We start from the raw sequence: 18,191 nt of genomic DNA, 5'->3' as shown, positions 1-18,191 counted from the left end.
GCAATTTGTTTAAGCAAGGGGCTGTTTGCGCTGGAGGCCTTCTGCCTGGTCTGGCCTAGCTTGGCCTAAGTACTGTAAATAAGACAACCCCAGTCTACTGGTCTCTCTCTCTCCCCGGAAGGTTAGCCTGCATGGGGCCAGTCACCTCAGTTAGTGACCCACGGACCACAACCGGCATTTCCCCCTCACAGCTTGTAGTTCTGTTTGGGTGAGAGAAGGGCTCCGTATGGCCCAGTGTTACATGACCCTCCAGGGAATAGCAGGGTGATGTTGTGCAAGACAGGTCTCTGAAAAAACGGACTTGTTGATTCACATTGGTTTTCCTCCGTTTTTGTTTGACCCCTCATTCTCTAAAGACACGTAAATGATGACTTGTCCAGGTCACTGTTGTGTTTTAACTGACCTGTCAACTCTTTCCCTCTGATATTGTCTTTGTCACATGGCCCGAAGTGAGAAACCCCTTTCTCTCTGCACCCCTGGGGCTTTTGTCTAAGCGAATTAAAGGCATTTGTGTTGAGGAGGTGAGAGGGGGCAGGGGAAGGGTGTGAAATATTTCAGACGTCGCCCGCCCACACCACTGTGTCCCCTTTCACTTTTAATTACATATTCCTGACACTTAAGTCACTCTAAGAAACCTCAGTCCCCTGACGTGGCCCCCAGTAATAACACCGCCTCACCATTCACCCCCGCCCCCCCTCTCTGTGCAACAGCATTAAAGCGGAAGGGGAGGGGACTGGAAATATTTGGCTCGATATAAACTACATCCATTCATGCTTTTTTAAGCAATTAGGCGCTGCACAATGGGCCCAAATCTTTTAGCCCGGTACGAATAAGGACAGGCAGGCATTCACGCCGGGGTTCTTCTAAACTTGCCGGGATACAGCGGAGGGGGGTGGAGGTGGGGGGAGGGGAGTGAGGCTTCACTGTGACAAATGATTATGAACATTTATTGATTTCATTAGTATTCATTAGGGTGCTGGGCACTTGGAAAGTATGGTTTTTCCACAATGTGTTGGGTGAGGTGGGTTGGGGTTGTTCCACACTGTTGTGCTGGGCAGAGTGAGGAAGGTGATGTGAGGTGGGGTTGTTGTTCCACACGTGTTGTGTTGTGTTGGGTGAGGTGGGGTAAGGTTGTTGTTCCACACGTGTTGTGTTGTGTTGTGTTGGGTGAGGTGGGGTAAGGTTGTTGTTCCACACGTGTTGTGTTGTGTTGTGTTGTGTTGGGTGAGGTGGGGTGGGGTTGTTGTTCCACACGTGTTGTGTTGTGTTGTGTTGTGTTGTGTTGGGTGAGGTGGGGTGGGGTGAGGTTGTTGTTCCACACGTGTTGTGTTGTGTTGTGTTGGGTGAGGTGGGGTGGGGTGAGGTTGTTGTTCCACACGTGTTGTGTTGTGTTGTGTTGTGTTGGGTGAGGTGGGGTGGGGTGGGGTTGTTGTTCCACACGTGTTGTGTTGTGTTGTGTTGGGTGAGGTGGGGTGGGGTGGGGTGGGGTTGTTGTTCCACACGTGTTGTGTTGTGTTGTGTTGGGTGAGGTGGGGTGGGGTTGTTGTTCCACACTGTTGTTGGGCAGAGTGAGAAGGGTGAGGTGGGGTTGTTGTTCTACACTGTGTTGTGTTGGAGGGTTAGGTGAGGTGGGGTTGGGGGTAGGGGTGGAGTTAGGGACAGAGGGGAAAGTTGTATGCTACTTGCCAGTGGGAGACTAATTGGGTTTAAACGTGTAATTGTAACATTGGAGATCATCTATCACACATTGAACCACAGAGAGGGGAGCTCCTGCCCCAGCGTGGTGGCCTGTTGGCAGGGTGGGAGGTGAAGTAAGGCCATTGTTTTGTTAAGGCGATAGCAAAGGTGAGAAGGTCATGCCAGAGAGGCCAAGGTATGACATAGAGCCCAGAACAAGACACTCTCAGTATAATCCCTCTCTCCTCTCCTCTCCTCTCCTCTCCTCTCCTCTCCTCTCCTCTCCTCTCCTCTCCTCTCCTCTCCTCTCCTCTCCTCTCCTCTCCTCTCCTCTCCTCTCCTCTCCTCCCTACCTGTGGACTACAACACTTGGTTTTCATGTCTTTGAGCTCACCAGTGTTTTGAAAAAACCTGCCATTGTTTCTTTTTTGTATATAGCCTGCTTATAATTTAATGAAATAATGAGACATTTGTACTGCAAATAACCCACAACCCTGACTTAACCCACCCCTGACTTAACCCACAACCCTGACTTAACCCACAACCCTGACTTAACCCACAACCCTGACTTAACCCACAACCCTGACTTAACCCACAACCCTGACTTAACCCACAACCCTGACTTAACCCACAACCCTGACTTAACCCACAACCCTGACTTAACCCACAACCCTGACTTAACCCACAACCCTGACTTAACCCACAACCCTGACACCAAACCCCAACCCACAACCCTGACTTAACCCACAACCCTGACTTAACCCACAACCCTGACTTAACCCACAACCCTGACTTAACCCACAACCCTGACTTAACCCACAACCCTGACTTAACCCACAACCCTGACTTAACCCACAACCCTGACTTAACCCACAACCCTGACTTAACTTCTAACCACAGAATCCCCAGTTGCCGTACTTAATTACACATGACACGGGTCCACCATTAGGGAATCTGCACTAAAGGGAAACAAGTTGAAGTACAAGGAAAACCATGCTGCATACGCCCACTCTTTTAAACAACGGTTTGGCTATAGCACTTAGAGTTGATTGTTATTCCAAAATTGCTTAAAACCTGTGAAAAACGCGTCGACTTCAATAAGCCGGCGGTTTTATAATTTGTCTTGGATAAGAAATTGTGTATTCATAGACCGATTTTATGAAGTTGTCGAGAGCGCTTTTTGCGGAAGTGTGAAATTAAATTGGTCATGCTGCCTGCCAAAAATGGATTAAAAAGTTAATCTTGAGAGTAAAGTGATTACCCACCCCCCAGTCAATGTGCTGCTTGCTGTTTTATTCAAATCTAGTTCAACTTTTAGGAATAACAGAGCAGTGAGTGGAGCAGGGTCGGGAAACGAGGGGGCATGAATACAGACTTTTTTGGCGGAGTTGATTTCACGGCCATTTCATGCTACATCACCCTTTAGTGTTGTGTTTGGCGACATCCGAGCATAATGTACATTTGAAACACTGTGGTTTTGGAGAGGGACTATTGATTTAAACGGCTCATCCAAGATCCACAAACACACACCAACACACACTCCAAACGCCTGTGTGGAAACACACACACCACTGTGCCCCTTCTTTTCCAGCTTCTGACTAATTACCGTAAAAACAAGTTAATCCACGTCAAACATGTCAACTTCTCTGTGTTTTTAGATTGATTTCTGCTTGTTCAGTGCCCTCTTCATTCATTTTTCTCCCAATCTTACATTTGCATATGGAAGACTGTTGAAATTTTATGGTGGGAGGGGGGGTCTACAGGAAAGGACGGGGAAAGGAAAACTACCCCCCCACATAGTCCACCCGACTTGCGTGCACACACACACAAAGTCTCACACACACACACACACACACACACACAGTCACACACACACACCAAACCTACACACATCCCTGCACCCTCTCTTTTCCAGTCCTACACACACACAGGATATACAAAGTGTCTGTCAGAGGGGTGGCCATTCAGAGAGGAGGCCCTACAAAACCGCCACAAAGAGCCCAGGTCAGGGGTCGCTAGGTGGGTTGGGTCGGCCACCGGATTTCTCATGCTTTTTCTCTCCTTTTCTCCTTTTCTCCCTGGAACCCCCCCAACCCCCCCTCCTTGCAGGTCTTCTGGGCTCATTGTCTGAATGGCCTCTTCCACTCGGTCATCCTGTTCTGGGTCCCCCTCACAGCCTTCAAGCACGGTAAGCACCTCCCAGGGACTCTAACCCTAACCTCCCAGAGACTCTAACCCTAACCTCCCAGAGACTCTAACCCTAACCTCCCAGAGACTCTAAAGCTAACCTCCCAGAGACTCTAAACCTAACCTCCCAGAGACTCTAACCCTAACCTCTCAGAGACTCTAACCCTAACCTCCCAGAGACTCTAACCCTAACCTCCCAGAGACTCTAACCCTAACCTCCCAGAGACTCTAACCCTAACCTCCCAGAGACTCTAAACCTAACCTCCCAGAGACTCTAACCCTAACCTCCCAGAGACTCTAAACCTAACCTCCCAGAGACTCTAAACCTAACCTCCCAGGGACTCTAACCCTAACCTCCCAGAGACTCTAAACCTAACCTCCCAGAGACTCTAACCCTAACCTCCCAGAGACTCTAACCCTAACCTCCCAGAGACTCTAACCCTAACCTCCCAGAGACTCTAACCCTAACCTCCCAGGGACTCTAACCCTAACCTCCCAGAGACTCTAAACCTCCCAGAGACTCTAACCCTAACCTCCCAGAGACTCTAACCCTAACCTCCCAGAGACTCTAACCCTAACCACCCAGAGACTCTAACCCTAACCTCCCAGAGACGCTAACCCTAACCTCCCAGAGACTCTAACCCTAACCTCCCAGAGACTCTAACCCTAACCTCCCAGAGACTCTAATCCTAACCTCCCAGAGACTCTAATCCTAACCTCCCAGAGACTCTAACCATAACCTCCCAGAGACTCTAACCCTAACCTCCCAGAGACTTATCTGGCACCCTGCTATTTGTGACTGAGCCTGGATTTCTAGTCTCTATATGCTCTGGGTGGAGTGAGGCCAGTTAACACACATACCTTATCTTGATTACTTTTCTTTTTTACCCACAACCTCATGAGTTATATACATTGGCATGCTTGAACATAAATGTGCATGAACACGTAGTCACACACACACACACACACACACACACACACACTTGAACATAGACACACACACACTTTTAAGTTCCCCTGTTCAGCTCACACTTCACTATATGGCCAAGTAGCTACACTTCTCAGACTGTGGTAAGGCTCAGGGTTGAGAGAATGGGGATCTTAGAGTCGATGGAGTCTTGGCTGGTGGAGCCAGAGGACCACACAGGCTTGGGCCTGCTCTCCAAACAAAGCGAAGAGAGAAGCCCCTTCAGTCTGACTGACAGGCTGTCAGCAAGGCCTCGAAGCACACATAGGCATGTGACTAGCCGAAAGCAAAAATGAGCCAGACTCTCTCTCTCGCTATTTCTTCTTCTCCCCAAGCACGCCCAGAAATTAGGGAGTGTTAAAGTAAATGCTTCTAGTACAATCAATGAGGCACATTTTTTTTAACTGAACAAAAGTTGACCCATCCCTTAACTGGTATTTGAGTAGCAGTTTGCTTTGATTTGAATACTTCATTTGTCCAAGATTATTAGACTAATTCTATTAGTCAAAGATTACTGGGCTAATTCTTGTTTTTGTTTTCAATAATAACCCGGCTTAACTGGTCATGTCAACCGTAGTCCAGACTGCTTCCTGATTCCTCCATCAGATTGCTCCATCAAGCATATGCAATGGACATTCATGGACACACACACACACAGTACGGCAACGCAGTGCCGCTCAAGTGGCAGTAATGGAAGTAAATTAATGTCTCTTTTCTCTCATCAGTGCAGTTTTACTCCCGTGTCCAGTGTTACATCTCACTGCTCTAATGGGCCATTATGTCCAGTGTTACATCTCACTGCTGTAATGGGCCATTTATGTCCAGTGTTACATCTCACTGCTGTAATGGGCCATTTATGTCCAGTGTTACATCTCACTGCTGTAATGGGCCATTATGTCCAGTGTTACATCTCACTGCTGTAATGGGCCATTATGTCCAGTGTTACATCTCACTGCTGTAATGGGCCATTTATGTCCAGTGTTACATCTCACTGCTGTAATGGGCCATTTATGTCCAGTGTTACATCTCACTGCTCTAATGGGCCATTATGTCCAGTGTTACATCTCACTGCTGTAATGGGCCATTTATGTCCAGTGTTACATCTCACTGCTCTAATGGGCCATTATGTCCAGTGTTACATCTCACTGCTGTAATGGGCCATTTATGTCCAGTGTTACATCTCACTGCTCTAATGGGCCATTATGTCCAGTGTTACATCTCACTGCTGTAATGGGCCATTTATGTCCAGTGTTACACCTCACTGCTCTAATGGGCCATTATGTCAAGTGGTACATCTCACTACTCTAATGGGCCATTATGTCCAGTGTTACTGCTCTAATGGGCCATTATGTCCAGTGGTACATCTCACTACTCTAATGGGCCATTATGTCCAGTGTTACATCTCACTGCTGTAATGGGATATTTATGTCCAGTGTTACATCTCACTGCTCTATTGGGCCATTATGTCCAGTGTTACATCTCTAATAGGGCATTATGTTCAGTGGTACATCTCTGAGGCATTATGTTCAGTATTACATATCTAATGGGGCATTATGTTCAGTCTTACATCTCTAAAGGGGCATTATGCTCGCCTGCCCATACTGTACTCACAGGCTGCATCCCAAATGGCACCCTATTCCATTTATAGTGCACTGCTTTTGAACAGGGCCCATATGGCTCCGGTCAAAAGTAGTGCGCAATAAATGGAATAGGGTGCCATTTGGGATGCAGACACAGTCTGTCTGCTCTCTGGTAGTTTACTCCATAGCAGAGATTTCACATAATTTCCTCTGGTCTAATGGAACTAGAGAAGAGGGACAAGACCATACGTCTAAAAGCTTTTCATGTTCATCCTTTTCACAGATACGGTCTTCGGCAACGGAAAGACCCCAGACTATCTCCTCTTAGGCAACATGGTTTATACAGTAAGTATGCGTCTCAAATGGCACCCTCTTCCCTGTGTGTGTGTGTGTGTGTGTGTGTGTGTGTGTGTGTGTGTGTGTGTGTGTGTGTGTGTGTGTGTGTGTGTGTGTGTGTGTGTGTGTGTGTGATGAAGGGAATAGGGTGCCATTTGGGACACAGCCTAAGTCTTTTTTGGATGAGCACACAGAGTCAGTTCAGCCCACCCCTGACTGATAACCAGTGTTGTATTTCTGCTTTTTGAGCTTTGAGAATGAAGACATCTTTGTCTGACTATCTGTAACCTTGTGTTAGCCTCAGCGTCTTGCTGTGAGACTATTTATCAGTTTGTTTTGGATTTCTTTATTTTTTTTTACCGTCTTGTGTGTCGTTACTGTGTTTTGATCCAATATGTATAAGTAAAACATTATTTCAAGTTTTAAGCCAAAGAATACACCTTTAGCATTCATATATAAAATGCTATCTGTCAGTGCCTTTTCGTGTCAAACTTATGGTGACTTTGATTTTAACTTATTCTCAATGGCTAGGAAGATGTTGGTTTAGCATTTGACTTTGTGATGTTCTGTTTCCTAGTTTGTGGTCATCACCGTGTGCCTCAAAGCTGGCCTGGAGACCTCGTCATGGACTATGGTAGGCTCTCTCCTCTCACTACAATATTTTGTCTTTCCATCAACTTTCTCACATGGTACCACAGACACTTGTAACAAAGGCAGTTCTTAAAAGGTCCATAATAATGCTCCATCCATCTGTTCCTCTTCCTCCTGCCACTCTTGGCCACCATTCACATTACATAGGCTTTACAGCAGAACTACTAGCATAATCACTTAATCATTGTGTAATTACTCCGTAATAAGATGGTAAGTACTCTGTATTTACTGTTGTGTAACTCACCGCCAACACTGTATTTATATATAGACAAAATGAAGGAACATGCTCTGTCTCCTCCAGTTCAGTCACATTGCCATCTGGGGCAGCATCAGCCTGTGGGTGGTGTTCTTCGGTATCTACTCCTCTCTGTGGCCACTCATCTCTCTGGCTCCGGACATGTCTGGCGAGGTAAACACTCATCTTACCCTCCACCCTCCTTTAAACCCAGCAAAACATGTCTGATCACCTCAGCATTCCCAGAACATTAATAAGAACTCCATTGGAAAATGAACAAACGTTGTAGGAATGTTCACCCTCCCCAGCAGTGATAAACCCTACTGTATCATGTCATCATTCATAACTCAACAGAATGTACAGGATCTCCTAACTCATTGCTGTTACTGACTAAGGGTGGTAGTTGTTGGGAAGGTTTAAATGTGTCTACGCTGTAACCCAACACTGTGTTTCTCAACAGAGGGCCAGAGGGGCTCTAGACTGTCGGACTGACAGATTCTGGGTTGTGTTGCACAATGACTTAATTGGGCCCAATTAGCCCACTGTGTGTGTTACAGCACCCTCGCTTGCCCCCTAAGTATCTGCAGGTGACGGTGAAACCTTGTCGCTGAACAGAGGAGCGATTCAACAATTCACACTAAAACCTGAAGTATTTGTGGTGGTGTTGTCAGCAAAGTTATATTATAGCAGGTATTTGTGTCGAAGTATTGTATTTGTATTTGCAGTACATCAAAATTGTTTTGAATAACTGTTTGGTTCTGTTTAAGGTAAAGTGTCTCAAATGCATTTTGCGATATGACACGTGTAAGGCACTCCTCCCTTGGTCCGTCCCACGCACGCACGCACGCACGCACACACACACACACACACACACACACACACACACACACACACACACACTGGTGCTTTCATCCAGTCCCTGTAGTTCTGGAGTAAAGGGAGTGATGATGCCCTCTGGACAGCTTGGTAACCCTATGCCTAGCTTAGCCTTGGGGACGCCAGTACATCATCACACTGGGACACGTCCCTGACACCCGAGAACATATCAGAGTCCTGCTCAATGACACCAGGCCTCCCAGGCCCCAGTTGTGGCAGAGGAAGAGGGTAGGTCTCTACAGGGTCGTTCCACCTCAAAAAGAACAAAAGGATTTCGAAACCCATCAGTTCAGATTGTTCTGAAATCGTTTCTGTTGTTAGAAACGGATATGATTACATTCCTGCAACATTACTTTGTTGAAATTTGATCTCTTTGAGCTAATTGATTGCATCCAAATTGGCCATTTTAATTTATAGGATTCATTTAATATTCAATAATTGTAGTACCTAATATTCGATTTGGGCCAAACTGTTTTCTGACAATGAGTAAGACGAGGAATCCAAAGAAATGGTCAAAAGTTCCCACACCCCACGCCAATCCCACCCCAACAACGAGTGGATAGTATCAGTTATCTATGTCTGACAAGTAGTATGGAGCTGCGGATCGGAGGATTGTTTCTTCATCCGTTGTAATGTATTCTCAGTGAATTTGGTGATGTTTTTTTCCCCGCTGTTCAGATAAATTTGTCGTTGAAGTTGTTAGGTTTATGTCCCATCCTACGTCCTTATATTACCAGATACTGACCACTAGATGGTGTTTTTCCTGTTAAAGGGATAGTTCACCCAAATTACAAAATTGCATAATGGTTTCCTTACCCTGTAAGCAGTCTTAAGACAGCAACCCATGCTTTGTTTTTTTGTCGGTCACTGTATCAAATGCTAACTTTTTAGAATTTGTGGCACAAATCTAATTCAAGTCAATGGTACCTAATACCTATATTAGCATTTTCAAGCTTAAAATTCAAATCATCCCAAAGTATCAAAAAATGATTGTCTAACTCAGTGATGTTATTTATAGATGATTTGGATATGAAGCGTGAAAATGCTAATATAGGGACTATTGACTTGCATTGGATTGCTGAAATGACATGGAACGACCCTGAACTACCAGCAAACACCTCTATCTTTCTCTGACTCACTTTCCCTCGGTCACTGTTGCTCTGTCGCTCTCGCTTGATCTCTCACTTACTATTGCTCTCTTTCTTTCTCGCTGCCTCTCTTTCCCCTCTCCTCTTTCTTTCCCATCTTCTCTCTCTTTCCCATCGCTTGCTCGCTCTCTCTCTCTGTCTGTCTGTCTGCTTGGAATGCCTGAGGGCCATGATGATATGGACACCACTACTTGTTCTACAGTTTCTGACTCCAGAATTCACCTCATTCAAGAAAGACGTTGAGCAGCGGCCGATTTTAATGCGATAGCATTTGTCAGTGTCAGTGAGTTTGAGCTTCACTTGGACAATTGACAAGACAGGTGCCTTGGACCATCCCTTAAACATCTTGAAACAGACATTTTAAGTTTGACAAGATGCTAGGTTGGCCCAGGCCCAAAACACACATCCATTTTAGCCTCAAGAGTTGACGTGGATGAAAAAGGAAGATTCAAATCTGATATTTTCAGAGGAGTGACATGAGCTGCTATAGTAAGGGGCTCAGGCACACCTTATGAGATGACACAGCAAACGCCATCACCCTGGCCCGTCTCCTGGCGATTTCCTCTCGCTATCAACAACACAACTGTAAGGAGGATAGAGAACTCTCTGCCTTTCTTCCAACACCTGCCATTTCTTTTCACTTTGCCAGCGTCTGCAGGGAGCAGTACTTCCACTCACTCTCACACACACTTGACCGCTTGTCATCGACACCATTGGATTCACCCCTCAACAGGTGCGCATCACATTCCTCCTGCAGTTTGTGCCAAGCGTTAAGAAACACGTTCTCCTCATAGTGTCTAGGAGTGTTTTACTCAGAAGGGAGAGGTGAATATTTTGGCATACTACAGACGTACAGCATGGAGACAGATGGATGTTTTCTATAGGAATGAAATTGGAATGAAACATGAACATTTACGAAAGAGTGGAATTAAAAGCTTTTCTTCACAATTTTAATGTATTTTGCGTCCTGAGAAAACCTTCACCGAAAGTCAACTTTTCTGAAATGTAACCCCCCAAAAATGTCGGATTCACAAAGCCTTTTGGGTGACTTTGATCAGTCCTAGCCATGAAACTTTAAAAGTACAGGGCTAAATATCAATTCATGTAAAATAAAAAAGGTATTCAAAATAAACGTTCTTTCCAGGACACCGATAATGTAAGGTGACTTCGCCGTCTCCTTGGGCTCTGGTCAACATTAGTGCACTATGTACCAATAGGGTGACATTTGGGGTGTAGACCTTCACTCACTTCCTCTTCACTCACACGTTTGTTTGGATGGAATTATTTATGTTCAAGTGCAACTGTAGAGCCTCCAGTGCCGGCAGCTCATCAGGACTCACGTGCTTTGAAGAACAAGAATGCCCCTACAGAATGGCCTTCAGGATGACCCTACAGAATGCCCCTACATAATTCCCCTACAGAATGCCCCTACAGAATGCCCCTATAGAATGCCCCTACAGAATGCCCTTCAGAATGGCCCTACATAATTCCCCTACAGAATGCCCCTACAGAATGCCCTTCAGAATGGCCCTACATAATTCCCCTACAGAATGCCCTTCAGAATGCCCCTATAGAATGCCCCTACAGAATGCCCCTTCAGAATGGCAAGGAGGCCAGCTCCACCTATCACTAGATAACCCATCCTCTCTCCACTCAAGCCAGCTCGACCCAGCTAGGACCACGCTAGTACCATAGTGATGGTGTGTGTGCGTGCGTGTTTTGATGGTGCGGGTGTATGCATGCATGCTTGCGTGTGTATGTGTGTGCTGTCACCAGTGACCCTGCGATTGAAGTGTCAGGGCCATAGATGACAGATATCACTATTTCTCCGCTCTGCCGTCTATCTCCAAAACCACCAGGGACCCCTAAAAACTCTGGGGGGACGATTGAAATGTCAGCCTCCCAGCCCCCTTTTGGTTTTATAGAAACCCACAAGGTTCCTCACTATTAAATCTGTGAAAGCCCTATGATGGAATTAGAGGCACTTCAGCATTGCTGTTGACTTTGTCCCCACCACTGTTTTTCCTCTGTCTCTGTGTGTTAGGAATACTTAAGGCCTTTAAGAGCCGCGCCTGTGTCGTATGGTAGCCCCCTCTGCTCTGTCGTTAAAACCACACACACACACACAGATCCCATTCGAAACCCAGACCCAATGATTTATGGAAGACTTGAGCGGATGTGGAAGCCACGGGATAGTCCATGGTGTGAGACTTTGCCGTGTGTGTGTTATGTGAGTGAGTATATGTAGTTGAATGGATATGGGCGTACTTGTCATGATCAGTGAGCTAATACATGTCAAACTGACAGTCTGTCGGCTAATCTATCTCACTTTAATCATTCTTGAGTCACGTTGTAAATCACTATCGAACAGTTGTGCCTGGATGACTTTTGTTGAGCTATTACTGTTTTTGTTAGCGTTCTGTCCTCTGTTTTTCTTCAGGATATCTCAGGGCTATTGAGAGGCGACACGCAGAGAGCAGAGAGTAAACAGATGGACCCAATTGAGCAGGCCCAGTTTCAGTTTTCCATAGTAAAAGCTTAGTGGGGTGGGGGTGTTAGGGATTTGCTTTTGCGTTGCAATGATGACATGCAGGGAATTTGTGGATTTGTGGGCCGTGTCCGAGCAAGGCCCCTCACACACTCTTTCTCTCTCTCTCTCTCTCTCTCTCTCTCTCTCTCTCTCTCTCTCTCTCTCTCTCTCTCTCTCTCTGTCTCTCTCTGTCTCTCTCTGTCTCTCTCTCTCTCTCTCTCTTTCACTCGCTCTCTGTCTCTCTCTCTCACTCTCTCTCTCTCTCTCTTTCGCTCTCTGTCTCTCTTTCACTCTCTTTCACTCTCTTTCTCTCTCTCTCTCACTCTCTTTCTCTCTCTCTCTCTCTCTCTCTCTCTCTCTCTCTCTCTCTCTCTCTCTCTCATGCGGGGAATTTGTGAGCTGTGTCCGAGCAAGGCCCCTCACACACTCTTGCTCTCTTTCTCCTTCGCTTTTTTTTTCTCTCTCTCTCTCTCTCTCTCTCTCTCTCTCTCTCTCTCTCTCTCTCTCTCTCTCTCTCTCTCTCTCACTCACTCTCTCTCTCTCTCTCTCTCTCTCTCTCTCTCTCTCTCTCTCTCTCTCTCTCTCTCTCTCTCTCTCTCTCTCTCTCTCTCTCTCTCTCTCTCTCTCTCTCTCTCTCTCTCTCTCTCTCTCTCTCTCTCTCTCTCTCTCTCTCTCTCTCTCTCTCTCTCTCTCTCTCTCTCTCTCTCTCTCTCTCTCTCTCTCTCTCTTTCACTGTCTCTGTCTCTCTCTTTCTCTCTCTCTCTCTGTCTCTCTCTTCAGGGCATTACGTTTGCCTCCATCACTTTTCTCTCCCATCAAATCCTCAGAGACTGTCTTTTTCATTCCGCGGCTGTGTTTACAGCCTATCAGACCACATAATAACCCTAAGGATTTGATTTCGGTTGGTAGCATGGAGCTGTTCGTCAGGGACCGGGGGGCTTTTTTGGCCAAACGTACAGATCCAGCTTCAATTTGTAGTAGCATACAAATCTGCACCCTCAAATCACCCAATAGCCCTTTCCCTAGCTCCCTAGCTCCTTAGCTCCATAGCAGAGCAGTCTACCTCTCTGTTCCAACTTCTATCCCAATCGTATGGTCCAATAGAGCCAGCTGAATTTAGCCAAAGGGACATGGATGGAGGTAGACCAAATCACTCACTGGGACTGGATTTGACTTAAATAACCCTCGTCCTTTCATCGGGCCCAATAAAAAAGTGCCGGACAAAGATACTCTGCTTCCAGGCTGCTAGTGTCCAAATATTAGCATTCAGAGGCTTTGGCTTTGGCAACACCAGGGCCATACAGAGAAAAGGGGAGGGACTAAAATCGGACAGCCTTTCAGATATGACAGAAAGAGACGCGGTAAGAGTGAGGTGTGTGTGTGTGTTTGCATGCTTCTGCGTGTGTGTGTGTGTATGCGGTGCGCATGTGTGTGGAAAGTTGGCTTTTCTCAATCTATGCTTTCTAAAGCCAAAGGTCTAGGAACGGGGTGAATAGTGAAGGCCTTGACTGTCCTCCCTTCATATTTACCATCACAATGGCAGGCATTAACATTCTTGGAGCCACACTATCACTGTGGCCTGCCAGGCATGATCAGCCAACTGCCGCTGCGCTGAGAACCCCTGATCAATGCATCCAGGCATAGTAATCAGATGCCGCTTCTCTGAGCCGATTGGATCAGTCTGTCCCTTGACAATCGCGTAAAGGATTGCTTTGAAAAATCTGTTTTCTTAGACTGAGACGCAAAGTTTCAAGAATGTGAAAAATGACAAACGGTGTGTCCATATCGTATTCAGAGTGAAACCACTGTCTCGTTTTGTAGATCTAAATAAATTCAAAATGTGTACAGCAAACAAATAGACTTCTACATGATGTAGAAAACTGAGCCAGAAAAGCTTACTGGTCTGCTCCAAACCGGATCTTACTGGTCTGCTCCAAACCGGATCTTACTGGTCTGCTCCAAACCGGATCTTACTGGTCTGCTCCAAACCAGATCTAAGTGACACACTGAATGCTCTTTCACCTATGGCTATGAACGTTTCTAACTTGTCTGTGTGAGTGTGTGTCTGTGTCTCTGTCTGTGTCTGTCTATTTGTGTGAGTGTGTCTGTGTCTCCAGTGGCTGTGAGGGGGTTGACGGCCTGTCAAAACACTCTGCCCCGTAGCTGCGGACACCACTGTCTGCCCGCCCAGACGAGTTTATTAGTTTGTCTTAAAAATACACCCACCTGCACCCCAGCTCCATCGCTAGCATCTACCAAACATGGCTGGCTCGGCCAGTATTTAGTGTGTCTGTCTCCAAATCCTCAACAGATAAACATTTATTAAGATTTAGTTGAGCGTTGAATTTACGGATTAGTAAAGTATTTAGACGTTCGATGCAGTTTGCTGTAATGAATTATTTATGAAGATATTTTTGAACAGTATTTGTAAGAAGTTGGAGTTTAAATTAGGAGCTGGTTTATTTTCCATGCTCGTTGACTTCCATTTAATATATTTAATGTGCTGAGCCTATATCCGCGGTTTATTTTTTGAAAGACTTTCAAGACCGTTTAAATGCGGCTCTTAAAATGTGTGATACATTGGATGAAAACAAAAATAATTAAAGGTGACGTTGCGATAAAGAAAAGCCTATGTTTCTACCCGGGACTGCCTAACTTCAAACTTGACGTGAATATGTCCCGTGCGCTTATGTAATTTTCCCTCTGCTTGTATTTTGGTCGCTGCCGGCCAACATAGAAAAGCTTCATTCATTCCAATACCATTTCAAACATTAGGAAAGAGCCATTTTGATTTCCAGTCATTTGGGATTTCCTGTTTCCCCGATGTTTTGTCAGACATCATAGTCCATTTGCCTGATAATGGCGAACAGATTAGCTAATTTAGGAACACCTGAACCCTTTGATACCTTTGACATTGATCCGTGTGTGTCTCCTAAGGCCCCATCCCAGGGTCCGGCCTGTTTCTAATTACAGGAAGACCCTTGTCTGGGGGCCCCTACAGTTTGAACAAGTGGCACAAGCATATACTGCCCAAATTGCTGATGCGAGGAGGCATGTGTTTTGCTCTTTGACATGTAATGACAGATAGTTTCAATACAGCCAGGCCAAAGCAAACACAGCCCTGCGCCGACGGCTGAATGGGACGGCCCGCGCCAATAGGATTCCTCCCTGTCTCCCCCCGCCACGCCAGACCAAATGGAACCTCCCCATCTCCCCTCGCCCCACTAGACCAAATGGAACCTCCCGAGTCCTGGAGTCCCGACAGGGCTATGGCATTTTGAGACTTTTGTCTTAACATCAGACTGTCTGAAGAATTGTGTTTCTACAAAAGTTGATGACCAGGGAGAAGATGCTGTCTCCTAAGATGTCAGAGTTAGGATATCTAGGAGATGTAGGCCTTCATCAGAGGATGAAGAAGAGTTGCCTCCAAGCTTGTGTTTTCCCAAAGCATAACAAATCAATCTCGATGCACTCAAACTGCAATGTTTTTCTATATATATCCTCTAGCGGCAGCGTGCTGTGTAGCACAAGCACGGTCAGAGTGGCAAAACATGGGAAAGGGAGGCCATCCATGGCGCGTAGGAGCACAGTGGATGACAAAAACGCGCTCATCACCTGTATCGAAAATGGGGACTTTACCAAAGCCGCTAAGATTGCAGCAGATCATAGACCCCAAGATGCCGAGGGCGGGGTGTCACCACAACGGGGTCTCTCTCCCCCTGCCCCCTCCGGACGTCCTCAGGGTCGGCGAGCAGATGCAGTACAGGTCCGAAGAGAAACTCTTCCTCGTCCACTTCTTCGACAACAAGCGCAGCTGGCAATGGCTTCCTAGATCCAAGATGGTTCCCTTTGGTATCAATAAGACTGTGGACAAGATCAAACTGATGGAGGGCTGCTCCTCTGGCATCCGTAAAGCTGTGCAGACCGCCTTCCATCGCGCTGTGAGCCACCTGAGCCAGGTCAAGGACAAGCCTAGCAGCGAGCCCCCCGTGTAGCTCAGTTGGTAGAGCATGGCGTTTGCAACGCCAGGGTTGTGGGTTCGTTTCCCACGGGGGGCCAGTATGAAAAATGTATGCACTCACTAACTGTAAGTCGCTCTGGATAACAGCGTCTGCTAAATGACTAAAATGTAAATGTAAATGTAAATATATAGTGCAGTGCACTACTTATGCGGTGCACTACCCCTATGGGCCCTGGTCAAAAGTAGTGCACTAAATAGAGAACAGGGTTCCATTTGTGGATTTATCTTGGCACTCTGTATGCAATGAGAGCATTTAGAAGATACTGCATACTAAAGCATTGGGATAGTGTTTATTATTTGAAGGTTGTAAAGCAAACTGTAGAGCATAACCAGTAGCTCTTTCTCTCTGTTGGAACTGTCCTTACTACTACAAGTCAACGAGCATGGAGGCCAATGGTTCCAATGATAAACATGCATAGCTGTAGTTGCCCACCATCTCCCCCCCCCCTTTTCTCCCCAGTTTTGTGATATCCAATTGGTAGTTAGTCTTGTCCCATCGCTGCAACTCCCGTACGGACTCGGGAGAGGCGAAGGTTGAGAGCCATGCATCCTCCGAAACACGACCCTGCCAAGCCGCACTGCTTCTTGACACACTGCTTGCTTAACCCGGAAGCCAGCCGCACCAATGTGTCGGAGGAAACACTGTACAACTGGCGACCAAAGTCAGCGTGCATGCGCCCGGCCCGCCACAAGAAGTCACTAGAGCGCGATGGGACAAGGACATCCCGGCCGGCCAAACCCTCCCCTAACCCGGACGATGCTGGGCCAATTGTGCGCCGCCTCATGGGTCTCCCGGTCGCGAACCCGGGTCTGTAGTGACGCCTCAGGCACTGCATCGCAGTGCCTTAGGCCGTTGCGCCACTCGGGAGGCCCCACCATCTTTTTATAGGTCAATGGAAAGACTACCTTTAGAATTTACCTCAGTGGACTTTCATGTGTTGCTTCTATCCCCTTCTAATATTTATCTTTCCTTGTACTGAGGATCGAGTGAACGCCCTTCAGGCATCATCAAGGCAACAGGTTGCAAGGTGGAGAAGGGTTTCGGGGGTTCGAGTTGGGAAGGGGGGTGAGGGGGATTCTCATTGAGCCCTCACCAGTGGCCCGTCTGCTGAGGAGGCATCCCGCTCCGCTACACCGTCATTCCCCACCTGCTCTTGAGGCTAGTCACTGTAGCTAACAGTTACCATCAGGATAGGAAATTAATAGGTTGGGGCAAAAATGCCTTAAAGTGATGACAAGGATCAAAAAGTGTTTCCTACGGTATTTCCTCCACTCTGGCTGGAAGTTGCCTTTTGGCACAGATCTAGGATTAGTTACATGCTTACCTTAATCATTTGAGGGTTGAATGCAAAACTGACCTTAGATCAGCTACACCCTACCCCAAAGTAACTAACTACCATAGGAAAGAACATCACAGTAACTACCTACCATAGGAAAGAACACCACAGTAACTACCTACCCTAGTAAAGAACACCACAGTAACTACCTACCCTAGTAAAGAACACCACAGTAACTAACTATCCTAGTAAAGAACACCACAGTAACTAACTACCCTAGTAAAGAACACCACAGTAACTAACAACCCTAGTAAAGAACGCCACAGTAACTAACAACCCTAGTAAAGAATGCCACAGTAACTTATTACCCTAGTAAAGAACGCCACAGTAACTAATTACCCTAGTAAAGAACGCCACAGTAACTAACTACCCTAGTAAAGAACACCACAGTAACTAACTACCCTAGTAAAGAACACCACAGTAACTAACTACCCTAGTAAAGAACACCACAGTAACTAACAACCCTAGTAAAGAACGCCACAGTAACTAACAACCCTAGTAAAGAATGCCACAGTAACTTATTACCCTAGTAAAGAACGCCACAGTAACTAATTACCCTAGTAAAGAACGCCACAGTAACTAACTACCCTAGTAAAGAACGCCACAGTAACTAATTACCCTAGTAAAGAACACCACAGTATCTAAC

General features: G+C 46.4%; 1 protein-coding gene across 4 annotated transcripts in view; it reads left to right on the top strand.

Moving 5' to 3' along the window:
* Nucleotides 1–18,191, top strand: part of LOC121538162 (phospholipid-transporting ATPase IA) — a 187,373-nt gene that overhangs the window by 160,420 nt on the left and 8,762 nt on the right. For all 4 annotated transcript variants that reach the window (XM_045207443.1, XM_045207434.1, XM_045207440.1 and 1 more), the window contains 4 exons: nucleotides 3,787–3,865; nucleotides 6,695–6,756; nucleotides 7,325–7,381; nucleotides 7,700–7,807. In XM_045207443.1, the coding sequence (XP_045063378.1) occupies nucleotides 3,787–3,865; nucleotides 6,695–6,756; nucleotides 7,325–7,381; nucleotides 7,700–7,807 (306 nt within the window). The remainder of the gene's footprint in view (nucleotides 1–3,786; nucleotides 3,866–6,694; nucleotides 6,757–7,324; nucleotides 7,382–7,699; nucleotides 7,808–18,191) is intronic.

This window comes from Coregonus clupeaformis, chromosome 3, assembly GCF_020615455.1.
Source record: "Coregonus clupeaformis isolate EN_2021a chromosome 3, ASM2061545v1, whole genome shotgun sequence".
Taxonomy (NCBI): Eukaryota; Metazoa; Chordata; class Actinopteri; order Salmoniformes; family Salmonidae; genus Coregonus; species Coregonus clupeaformis.
Note: the sequence above shows the minus strand (reverse complement) of the source record. Positions and strands in the feature narration are given on the sequence as shown.